The 12,802-nt window shown below is 24.1% G+C and overlaps 1 protein-coding gene across 3 annotated transcripts in view; it reads right to left on the bottom strand.

Annotated features, from left to right (window-relative positions):
- Positions 1-7,719: 7,719 nt before the first annotated feature.
- Positions 7,720-12,802, bottom strand: part of LOC136984755 (synaptogenesis protein syg-2-like) — a 59,898-nt gene continuing 54,815 nt past the window's right edge. For 2 of the 3 annotated variants that reach the window (XM_067281865.1, XM_067281866.1), the window contains 3 exons: positions 10,413-10,552; positions 9,842-9,946; positions 7,720-9,098 (listed from right to left, as the gene is read on the bottom strand). In XM_067281865.1, coding sequence (XP_067137966.1) covers positions 9,048-9,098; positions 9,842-9,946; positions 10,413-10,552 — 296 coding nt within the window. In that variant the 3' untranslated portion in view covers positions 7,720-9,047. Of the gene's footprint in view, positions 9,099-9,841; positions 9,947-10,412; positions 10,553-12,802 lie in introns of those variants that run through there. The other variant, XM_067281867.1, reaches the window with a different exon arrangement.

The raw sequence follows: 12,802 nt of genomic DNA, 5'->3' as shown, positions 1-12,802 counted from the left end.
TACTTGTTAATTATACAGGATGATAATCCACCGTTATTTTTCTTCACTAAACGTTATATAGTTTTTCAAATAAACGAAATTAATTTGGTGGTTTATGATCATAGGAAAAGGGAGGAAAAAATCACAAGAAAAAGTACATTTAATAATTAAAACGTTTCCAGTTTAATTAGAATAAAGCAAAACTCGTATTTTAATAAAAATTTAAATGAATAATTTATATTTTGATAAATATATATATGTATTTTATTATATTAATACAACCTCTTCTTAATTATTTTTATACTTATAACAGGTTTTCCCCCTCTTATAATTTAATTAGATACCAAAATCACATTTAGGTATGAACATTTTAATATTTAACTTTATGGAAATGTGATAAGTATGTGGTTAATGTTGTATAATCGTATAAAATATTACTATTTATCAAAATGTCAATCAATCAATAATCTTATAAAACATTAACCATAAAAAATTGTATGGAAAAGAAATAATTTACTTTCACTCATGATTTATAGCTTGAGGAATTATTTTCGAATTTATATTTAATCATATTGAAACTTCAAAATTTTATTACATTTTTTCATATGTTGTTTATTGATTTTCAATATATTAAAATTTTATTTAATATGAAACTTTTAAGAACATTTTATTAAGTAAATATTATATTTTTCTATAAATTATACAATTGGTGAACACAATAATGTAACTTATTTAATTATTTTTTTAGAAAATTAATTATTAATTAATATTAAAGGATGAAATTATATATTTTTTCTTAAAATATTTTAAAAATTTATTAAAATATTCAAAATTTTTTGGGGTTATACAATAATTTTTTATATACTATACATTTTATTGTCTTGTAGATCCAACATAGTCTCAATAGGAACACTTAAAATATATTGAAATTTATATTCTGTATCTTTATGTAAAAATATAGATTTGAATTTTTAAAGAATTTAGTCATAAATTATCATCTTTTTTCCACCTATCATTTTTTTACGCCTTCAAAACTGACAACAGAATAAAAATCGAATAAAAATGACATGCATATTGTAAGAATATAAGATAAACGTTAAAGGATTTAAGGATAAATGCGTATCTAAATGTTATATTTCACTTTACTTATGCTTAATATGAATATATATATGCTCCTAGATTCTTTACTTGTATGATTTTCGTATGAATTTATTATGAGTGAGTCATAGGAGTTGTAAAGAATCCTAGAACCAATAAAGATAAAATAATATTTATGTCATACTCTATACATACTTGAGTATGCATCTTTCGATAAATGTGAGCACTTGGATAGGATTGAGTGAAGATAAATCCCATTAATCTATCAAGAAGAGATGTAAAGTACTAAATTGATTTATTACCTATTAATCTGCAGAAACGAATAAGCTTAGCTGCTGTTAATGACGTTAATTATTAATGTGATTGAACTGCAAAAAGAAAATTATGAATAAAGTGTTAGTGCATTAAATAAAACAAGCATATAAATTTTTCTTACAGAAAATAATTTAAATAAACTTTTGTATACCGAAAAAAGTATTAAACAGGAGATACAGGAGGTTGATAATGATAACGATGAAACCGATGACCAGGAGGCGGCGGAAGAAAGAGTAGGATGATCAGTAGCGCGTTATAGCTTCATGGGGTTCAAGCAAATTTGAATTAGGAAATCCCATGTACTGCGTTGACTTCAGACATTATTCTTCTTGGAAATTTTTGGGGAAACTTTTTCTTATAAAAGATTGGTTGGGGCCCTCTGTTGGTGAGGATCCCAGGCAATTGCCTTTTTGTCCATAGGATAATGCGCCACTGAGATGATGATAAAATGAAAAACTTTATAAAATAATACAGATAATATTTATTTTTAAAGTTTTATTCTAGTTGAAGACGCAATGTTTTAAACTCTGTAAGAGAGTACTCAATACTCTGAAAATACGAAATCCAAGAAATAAAAACAACTAAATTTTGTATAAATTTAATACTAAATTATGAATAAAGTTTTGAAGATTTCTTCTTAATTAACAAACTTTCCTAAAAGCAATCGAATTCAGGAATTCAGATTACATTCATTAACCAATTCTAGTAAGGAGTTTATTGTTCTATAAATCAATCAATCAATAAAACTTTAGAACATTTGCCAGAAGAATCATCATTTATCTTAAGATAATTTTAACCAATTTATATATATATATATATATATAGACTTTATAGATTTATCAATCCTATGAAGTTATATGAATTTATTTTCTCAAATTTCGTTAATTAAGTCATTTAATTAGCTATTTTCAATTACGTTCTTGATAATAAATAAGTCAATTTGATCCAATTGAAAAACCATTAGCAATGACTTGGAAGGAATAAGGAAGTGACTTAAAAGAATTTAATATAATACTAAAATGATTAAATACTTAATTTTATTAATTAATCTTTTAAGAAAGCAATTTTATCTATTAAGAATCCGTAACGAATGAATTTGTTCATAATTTGAGAAAGTGTAAACAACTGAAAATTAATAAGATTTCATTCAGCAGTTAAGAATGTACCAATATTTTCCGATGAACTTTCTTAATCTGAACTTAATAAGATTAATTAAATACTTGGTAGATTTATTGTCGATCCGTGCAGGTGCTACTTAAATTAAGTTAAAAGGATAGTTTGTACGCTGTGTACTTACTTCGACCAACATAAAATCAATGAATGCTCCGAAAATCTTACATTCTTAACAGTCAAGCTAAATTTATAAAATACTCTTTATCAATATTCATTTATAAATAATTTTTTAAATATTCAATTTATTTAATATTTATTACTTGACCAAAATTAATAATTTTTAAGGCATCCGAATCAATTATTTAAGACAATTTCAACTCGATTTTTATATTATTAAAAGATTAATTTTTATTTAAATATTTTAAAAAGTATGTGTATAATTTAATTTTAAAAATTATTTAACGTAAACAAAATTGTACCGTTATATAATACGCGAAACACGTTAATTAATTTAAATTTTACATCAATTTTGTTAAATTTTTGTTTAATTATTTCTAAGAATTTAAAGTTTTAGTAATTTATGTATAACCCGAGCGTGTTTCCTTAGGGAAAGGTCAATAAATTAAATTTTTGGTATGGGAATTTTATCATCATTACTAAAACACAATGCTATCTTTGTTAACAATATAACTTTATTAAACATTTAATTTGTATTAAAGTTATTCTTTAAGGTAAACTTTTAAACTTTTTAAAATAAAATCGATCATCGAATAGGAAATTCGAACGTAAAGTAATTAATATTAAGTACATTTTAATTAAAACTATTGAAATAATTAACGCAACAAAATATTCGAAAATATTTTATTTCGAATTTTAACTCAAAAACAATGAAAAATTAGCTAAAAGTTGATTATTTTAATTTTAAACGAGTTTTAAAACATCTAAAACACACATAAAAGGAAATAATTTATATATTAATATAAATTTCTTTTGTTTGATGTAAATAAACAATATTATTTTATTATAAAATTAATTAATTTTTTAAATTGTTTATGTATTATACACGTATACATTTACTTAAATTGGAAGAAGTTATTAAAATTTTTGATAATTTGTTGTTTATATTAAAAGAATTAAGTACTAGAAAATATTTTCTAACAAATAACGTTTTAAAATAAAATAAATTATTTTAATTTTATAAAATAAATAAATACAACTTTTATATATTTATCCTGAATAATTAAAGATAAACAAGTAAATGAAGAATCTCTGTTTTAATCAAAAAGTTTATATTCAGTTTTTTAAATTTTTATACATTTTTAATGATTTTTTAGAAGTAAATTAAAGTAATAATTAGTATATATTTTTTTAAAAGATAAATTTTATTTCTATTTTAAATTTTCCGAGGTAAATTACAATAATTTAGTTTAACTTCATACACATTTATATATATATATATATAATTCATTCAACTTTATACCTTAACAACGCGATTAATCTTATTATCATTAAATTATATTATATTTAAAGTTTATTATAATAATAAAATTATATTTTTTAAATCATTATTTAAATATGTTGTACTAAAAAAAATTATTTTTAACTAAGTAATATATTGTTATCAATCAAGAAAAATATTTTATTTAATAAGGTATAGTAAGTACATATATAGAAGGCTACATTAAAAATATATATTGTCTAGTGCAATACTTTTTTATTTAAAAAAATATAAAGAAAAAAAAGGAAAGAGACAAGTGAATAAATGGAAGTGAGTCAATCAATAGTTGCTGTAAATAGAAAAATGTCAAACGCTTAGAAAAATTATTTTTGATTCCTGTCAAAGATTTTTATCATTAAATATAAGAAAAAAAAATATATTTTGAAAAGTCTGATATAATGAATATTTAATAAAATAATTTTAAAATCATTCTGTTATCTGCTTTGATCAATTTCTGATGGAACGTTCAATAACAGTAAGGGGAGAAAACAAAAATAAAATGAATTCTCATGATGATAAAACCCTATAAATCTTATCGTAATGTATATAAATGTGAAAAATTCAAAATGTTAGTGACAGCAAAGGAATAATATCAAGAAACTATCTATGATTGTTAGAAATGGGGAAGAACCTGAAAGATTCAAAGAGTTGTTACAAATACACCAGAGACACTCCTACAACAAACAAGTAACAATACAATTTATGTATAGCAACATAAGCTAGAGAAATACATATATATAAATAAAATAATATTTTATATGTTATAAAATTTTAAAATATTGAATTATAATGCTGTATTATATAAAAAATAATGTATAATAATGTCTTAATACTAAAGAATTTATTGTTAAACTCAATAAATTAAAATAATTAAATTAAATTAAATATTTAAAACAATTTTTACAGTTTTTTTCTTATAAAATACTAAAAGATTTAGAGATTTTTAAAATAAATTTTAAGTATAGCTTATTGTAATCACAGATATTATCATCAGTATTCCATTGTTATCAGAATTAACATCTCCTAAAACATGTAAATTAATAGAAATAATAATAATTATTATAATTAAGAAATCTTCGAATTATATAATATTTAATTGTGTTTAACGTGTCCTTTTAATATCAGAGTCAACAAAACCAGAATTTCTACTAACGAGAGTCTTATTTACTTACCTCGCTTAATGTCATCAATCAGTTATCATCAGTATAAAGGCGTTTTAAATTGATTACAATAAGCTAATTCTACTGTATTAACTATCCACTAATTGCTTAAATTAATAAAAATATATATATTTTTTTAAAAACATTACATTTATCAAATAAACGAAAAAAACATACAGAATAAATTTTCATTTTTATCGTTTTAAATATCGATTGAGGTGATAATGAAACAAAGAGATAAGATAAAATTCGTAAGGACAATCATAAAATTGAAATCTTATCTAACCATATACATATATTCATTGTCATTAAAGAACTGAAGGAAATATATTATATAAAAAAAAAGAAAAAAAGTAATTATGGATCATGATACATGGCCAGTTTCTGACCAGCATTTATCGACTGAAGGGAGAATATATGAATAAAAAATAATAATAGTAAAAAAAAAAAAAAGAAAGAAAAGATTATGATTGCTCATAGTAATGTTTAGTCAGACTGTAATCAAATACCAAGACATAAATACGATAAACTGAAGAAAATATGTATTAAAGGATATCATGGAGAAACAAGATACGAAACAATATTATATTAACGAGGTCATGCACTGTTGTTTATTTTATATTCGTTGCAGATACTTGATAAAGGTTTAATGAATATTTATGTAGTATATAAAATAGATTTAATAAATATTTAAAACTCGACAATTTTTCAGAAAGATTGTCTAATTTAAAATATTTGAAAATCTTCTAAATATATATTGATTTTAAAACAATTTCAATTTTAAAATGTATACATATTTGTGATGATATTTGAAACTCTAATTATTCGAATTAGTTAAATGAGACTAATTTAATTATTTTATTAAATTAATTTTAAAATAATTATGCAAATTGCATATACAAGATTTTAAGATTTTGATTAAAGATGATATTAAAATATATCAATTTTTCTTGGACGAAATGAGAAAAATTTGTTGAAATTTTCATCCGCGTGGAATTATCGATTAATCGAATTTTCTTTAGATAACATCAAAATTATATTTAATTATATATTTATATAAAATTTTTATTCTTTTTCTTATAAATAATCGTATTAAATATCTTAATTTGTATTTATATATATATTTTTTAATTAACAATTTTAGTATTAATTAATATTAAAATTAAAAAAACCATTTCTATATGTAACATTTAAAATTTTTTAAAACTAATTTACTCTATATAATTAGATTTTTAAATTATTAATTTAATTTATTTAAAAGGTATTTACAAAGATGTATAGAAATAAAAATTTTAATTTAAAAAAAATAAAATAAAATAACTTTTTATGTTTTTAAAATGATTTTAACATAATTAGCTAGAGTATATTTCATTTTATTTAAAAAATATAAAGTAGACTTTTTAAAATAGATTATTTTTATATAATTTTTTATTTAATCGAAGACAAATTTTTTATAATTAATTTTATTTTAAAAACTTAGGAAAAAAATTGTTGACTTTACTTTTTACATTTTGTTCCTCTCCAAAGCAATATTTTGTTTATTATTTTATCAACTTTTACTAATTAAAAAAAAGTAAAAATTCCCATTAAAATTTAGCTTTTCTATATTATATAAAATAATATTTTATCGCTTTCGAAATTTTTAAATAAATCCAATAAAATAATAATAATAATAGTAATAAAAATTCTGTTTTTTACATTACAAAATATCGATACTATTTGAATATTTTACATAAAATGAAATATTAAAATGATATATATTTTTTTATTTTTAAATTTTTTTTATCTAAAAGCATTTTCTTTGTATATTTTTATATAATTTTGGCAGCATCAGGTATTTGAATTGATTTTTATTTTTGTATTAAACTTATTTAAAGTTATAAAAGAAAATACTGATTTATTTTTAAGTCATTTTATACATATTTTATTCATAAATATATATATATATTAAAGATTACTCGTTAGATCATTCTACACGTAGTAAATTTCAATTTGCAATTTTAAAATATTTTTTTCTTCATTTTAAATGCATGAAAATCTAAAAAATTTAGTTAAATGTTCTAGCTTTTATTCAAATTTAACACGCTCTTTTTCTTAATAGAAAATGTAGTGACGTTTTCTCCGAAAGACTTTTTTTTATAATGAATTAAAAACTGAAAATGTTAAATAAAAACAAAAAAAAACTAAGTAAAAACGAATAAATCGTCATACATGTGTATGATTTTATGCTGATGTTATATATATACAACATTCACAAATGGGATATTTGAGGAAATAAAGATTTACAGATACCAATAACTTTAATTTTGAACTATAAAGTATGAGTAAGTGTACCATTAAAAAAGAGCATTTATCTAGGAAATAAATATAAAAAATGAACAATTACTTTAAGTTTTGCTCATTACAAAAAAAAAACAGAAAATTTTTGTTTTATTTCTAAGAAAAAGTTTCATTTTATTAAAACGAAAAAATAAAATAACTTCTTTCTAAATTACCTAAATAAAGTAAAAATGATACCTGAAAGATACCTTTGAAGAGAAAAGTGAATTCCCTTGATGATAATTCTTTTCGACAAGATCTTTTGAGTATAACGATTCTAAACCGTTATTCCATTCAGCAATAGTGCTTTTCAACTGACATTCAATAGAAAAGCCGTAAAAGAGTAAAACGTTTAAAACATGTTGTCTAAAGACATACTGTCTGATACAGTACGTTATGATTTCTTTGCTCCATTGAAAGATTCCGATCTGAGTCAGATAGAATTAGTTTCAACCAAGCTGCCATAAAAGATTTCATTTATCGAGTAAAACGTGAGTAAAATTTCTTAAATTCGTTTACGACGTAGGAGAAAATAATAATAATAATAACACACGCTTTAGTACAGAGGTTTTTAATTTAAACATTTTTTTCCTTCGATACAGTTAACAAAAAACAAAAAAATAAAAAAATAATAATAAAAATTACTTCGATCACCTACAAAATGATAAAATTAGGATTTTCGGATGAGCGAAGAGAAAATAAAACAAAGGCCCCATAGCACTCGAAAGCATTGAAGAAGTGAACTAACTATGTAATGAAATCGTTGAATAGTTTTGTACTAGCCTAGTAATTAGGCTAGGAGTTGCTTGCCCACATAAAAACACCAACAACGCTAAAAGGTCCACTTTTAGATTTTAGTTTTCGAGGCAGGAAGGATGCGAATTGACTTTTGGTGATATGAGACTCAGTTTCCCAGCTTGCTGGTTGCTATAGTAGAGCCGTGAGACAAATTCAGTCTGCTGTTATCGTGTCGTTTCGTGAGCCACTAGCGTCAGTAATTAGAGCGACGAAACACAGTCAATCAATAGTCCCACCAATTCCAGTTGTGTTTACAGTAGCACTGCCTGGACAGCAAACTGATTGACTTCGCTTATGAGAAGTCTTGTACAGAATAACCGTGCTTGATTGTTATTTTCCGAATGGCACAAATTAATAACTAATATATACATATATTTATATAAATAATTGGAGGAGATTTTTTTTTGATTTATCATCACAGAAAATCAGTAAAAAATGAAACCTTTTTTTTTCCTTTTTTTATATTATAATAGGAATGTTGTATATGTTGATCTGGAGGAATTTTATGCACTCTGAAGATCAACAGACACTTTAATATACATTTATACTTGAAACAGACGCAACTACAGCAATCGTTTTAAATGGCTTGAGTGGTTTTTTTGTGGTGTCACGATTTAGGTATTTTTCAAGTCTTGTATCTGGCGACGTTCTCGATAAATTCACAAATGTACAGTGATAAGGATGAGGCACCGCAGGACTCTTGTGGTTGTCGCCTTGACTTCTCGCCAAATAATTCTTTCCTCTGGTTTGTGAAGCAGATGGCTGAATCACACGGGCGTCGATAGAACTCCAACTTCTTTATACGCATCACCCCAATGCTGTTTTATAGGAAAACATAAACCATTAAAATATAGTAAAGAAACTAGTTATTAAAGGTATTTTACATATGAGAACTTTTATCATAATCATTTTTATAAGGTAACGTTATAAAATATGATCATTTTACTGTTCAAATATAAATTTCTTAGTGTCTTGCACGATTTTTTAATTATAAATATTGTTAAAATTTTTCAAATAATTAAAATTTATTAATAAAAATTCCTTTAAAAAATCCTACTTAAAAATATTGCAAAGTACTTTGTTCTTATAATGAAATAACTTTATGGCTTAAAATTCAAATTAAAAAAATAATAATAATAATGAAAATGCTAAAATCTTATGGTCTTTTGCTGCTTCGAGCATGTATTTTAAGTCATTTTCTCGGCTTTTATTAATTAAACAGTTAAAATTGAAAAGTTTATATCGCCAAGAGCAAAAAATTTTTATTAGCAAATATTTAATTTTAGCACAGTCTGCAAATTTTTTTTAAAGCTCTGACGGCTTATTTAAGCTATATTTTTGTATTAAAGTAGAAGAATACATCCCAACAGTATATTATCTATTAAAAATGAATTTAGTGGATTAATTGTTTCAAAAACGTCAAGAGAATCTTAGTCCATTGGGCATCATCCAAGCTCAGACAATACGATATATTTTCTTGTTTAATGGTCCAAAATTTAATAATCACCAGTAGTGATATTGATTTTCATCTTTAGAATCGATAGCTGTTGTAATTACATACCGTGACTCCGAGTTGTACATCGTTGATTAGAGGAGTTTCTACAGTAATCCCACATTCTTCCATCTCTCCTTCTGTTTCTTGTAACATGCGTAATTTTCGAGGAGTCTGTAAAAACATCACCCTCACTAAGTAACCTACTCAATGACTATTGACATTACCAATTACAATCTAAATATATCAAGTCTCAAGAGTTAACCAAATTAAATTCGTCACGTTATTAAATTAAAATTATAATTAAACATTTATCTTTCTAATTTCTCTATTAAAGAACTACGTTATCCTATTTCTCTCTCTTAAAAATATATTTATAACATAATTAAAAATAATTGAAACATTCTTTATTATTTTTTTTCTTCATTTTTCCCCCCTATCTCCTCGATAACACATATCCTCTGAGGAAAGTTCAGTGTGACTCAGAAGACTAATGCGTGATCAATATATCGAACCAATAGTTTGGTAGTGGGCTAATAACGATGTTAGTGAATGACCTATTTAGAACGAATTTACTAAAGTATAACCTTCTCACTCCCTTCTATACATGTTCTGTAATGACGTATAAATGTAAACTTACCGATAGAACTATCTCTGGTTCCTCCCCGTATTGAATTGTTTGATATTTATCGTACTTAGCTGGTGGTGGTTCACCTTTTGTCATCTTTGGGCTCGCATCTGCATCACTGATTGAATCTCTTGTAGTGATTTCAGATCTTTCTGAAAATAAAAAAATGCACGCAAACCTATCAGTACAAAGAAACATGTGTACAATTTCTTTATTTTTTTTTTAATGTTTACTCGACTACTGGATGTGGAAATATTTATGTCTACTGGGACATTTGCCAACGTCTCTGAGTGATTGAGACAAATAAAGAGAAAGGAAATTGAAGTCTGTAGTCCTCTATAAGCAATAAGAATCTACTATAGATTAAGCTTCACTAGTCAGTGGTTGATTTTAAAAATTGTTTTGAAGATTTTTTTTTATTTTTATTTTTTGATCTGATAATATTGATTTTTTTTACCTCCGAGTTACATACTTTTAACGATTTTTTCCTTCTGCTTCCTAGAAAATTGCCTCCGTACTTATTCTCGAATTTATTATTTACTTTACTTTATTAAACTTCCACTAACAAACAAATTAACTTTAATTAAAAGTTAAAAATGAAAAAAAAGTTAATCCATTCCCCGTGGAATATATTTTGATTTGCGATAATTACTGAATTGTTAACTGGAATAAATTTTAAATGCAAATTTACAACAATTGTGTTAAATTGTGTTACATTTAAAGCAGACTTTATTGAAATATATAATTTTTGATGCTGTTAACAATTATTAATTTAGAGTAATAACAACATATAAAGTTCATAATTAGTTAAAAGATAATCTAAAAAATACAGAATTCAGTTGATATAAAAAAAAAAATTAATTTTAAACTCTGTTCATCCTTTGGGAAATAAAGATAATTTAAAAGATGTTCTTAACAAAGAATTTAAAAAAATGTAATTTACTTATAAATATACAAGTAAAATAATTACAGAAAACAAAGGGATTGGCTTTATGCTGTTGAGAATGAAATCCCCAAAGGACTAAGTAGAGATCCATTCTTAATCCATTCACCATTGTGTAATTTGTCACTGTATTTAATTTAGCTATCCTTAACCGTATGATTCTTCTTGTTTTAGAAGTTATTTTAACTTTAATTTTATCATTAATTCTTATTTTTATTCTTTATTCTTTATAAATTTTATAAATTCAATTAAAATTTTCAAATTTTTATCTAATAAAAAACACATTATTTCTTACTTTCCTCTACTTGCAAACAAGAATTTTTTTCTCTTCTCTCAATCTATAAATGTTCGTTGTTTTGTTTCTCATTAAACTTTTCTGTTAGTTTAATACGTTAGTGAAGTGTTACCGCCTCAGGATGTTGTACAATGTGAATGATATCGTTGTAAAAATTTCTTCGCGTATTCGTCTTTTGTTCATCGTGTATCACTGGAAAACATGGAAGTTCTCTACCAAAAGTTAATAAATCTGTCGCTATAAATTATTTACGATATTCTCATTATCAGCAGTCTAGAGTTTAGTAGATTTTTAAATTTATGAGAAAAGAAACATGGCTGATTAAAGGGTATTGCGAAAGGATCATAAAATCGGTCGTAGTTAATAGTCCGTATATTCTTATTGCATAGACTGAGAAATAAAATTTTTATAAGACATTGTATAGTCAATTGCTGAAGGAAATAATAAAAATCTTTGTCATAGAAAATTTCATTTACTTCGATATCGACTCGTCGATGAAGAAATTTGCAGACGTGCTTGTTTCACTTGTTAAAAATTGTGTTTATACGACGAAACTTACGTCAAAGTATTATTTAAATTCGGTATACACTTACTTTCGTATAGTAGCATGCTTTGTGTAAAATATACTAAATCCTGCGAGATAAAATATAGGACGATGCTTGCAACAACGCTTAGTGAAGATTATGTTGCTGCCATATGGACTCAAAGTTTAAAAGTTTTTCAGAAACTGGCCATAAATTTTAGGAGCCACTGGTAAATAGGATGCGAAAAACTAACAGAAGCATCACAGAATATAGTTCACTAAGAAAAAAAGAAAAAAATAGTGTAGAAAATGAGCAGTCAGCAATAACTGCGATAAGTCAATTAAGTAACAGAATGGATGAAATTTATTTAAATAGGAGATTATAAAGTACTTTAAAAGTTTAAAGATAATCACCTTTTACTTAATAATTACGTGGAGAATAAATTCTCCACGTAATTATTAACTATTAGTGGCCGTTTATCCGTGTACGTATCCATAGCGTTATTTAACATATTGTATGTAAACAGTGTTTCCTAAACGGCCACTTTCAATTAGCTAACCCATTGTCTACCTGAAAGCACCATATACTCTCGCAATCGCAGACTTTATGACTGGTATGTGAAATTTATGTTCTGCAAGAC

Source organism: Centruroides vittatus, unplaced genomic scaffold, assembly GCF_030686945.1.
Source record: "Centruroides vittatus isolate TY-2023 unplaced genomic scaffold, ASM3068694v2 contig_927, whole genome shotgun sequence".
Lineage (NCBI taxonomy): Eukaryota > Metazoa > Arthropoda > Arachnida > Scorpiones > Buthidae > Centruroides > Centruroides vittatus.
Note: the sequence above shows the minus strand (reverse complement) of the source record. Positions and strands in the feature narration are given on the sequence as shown.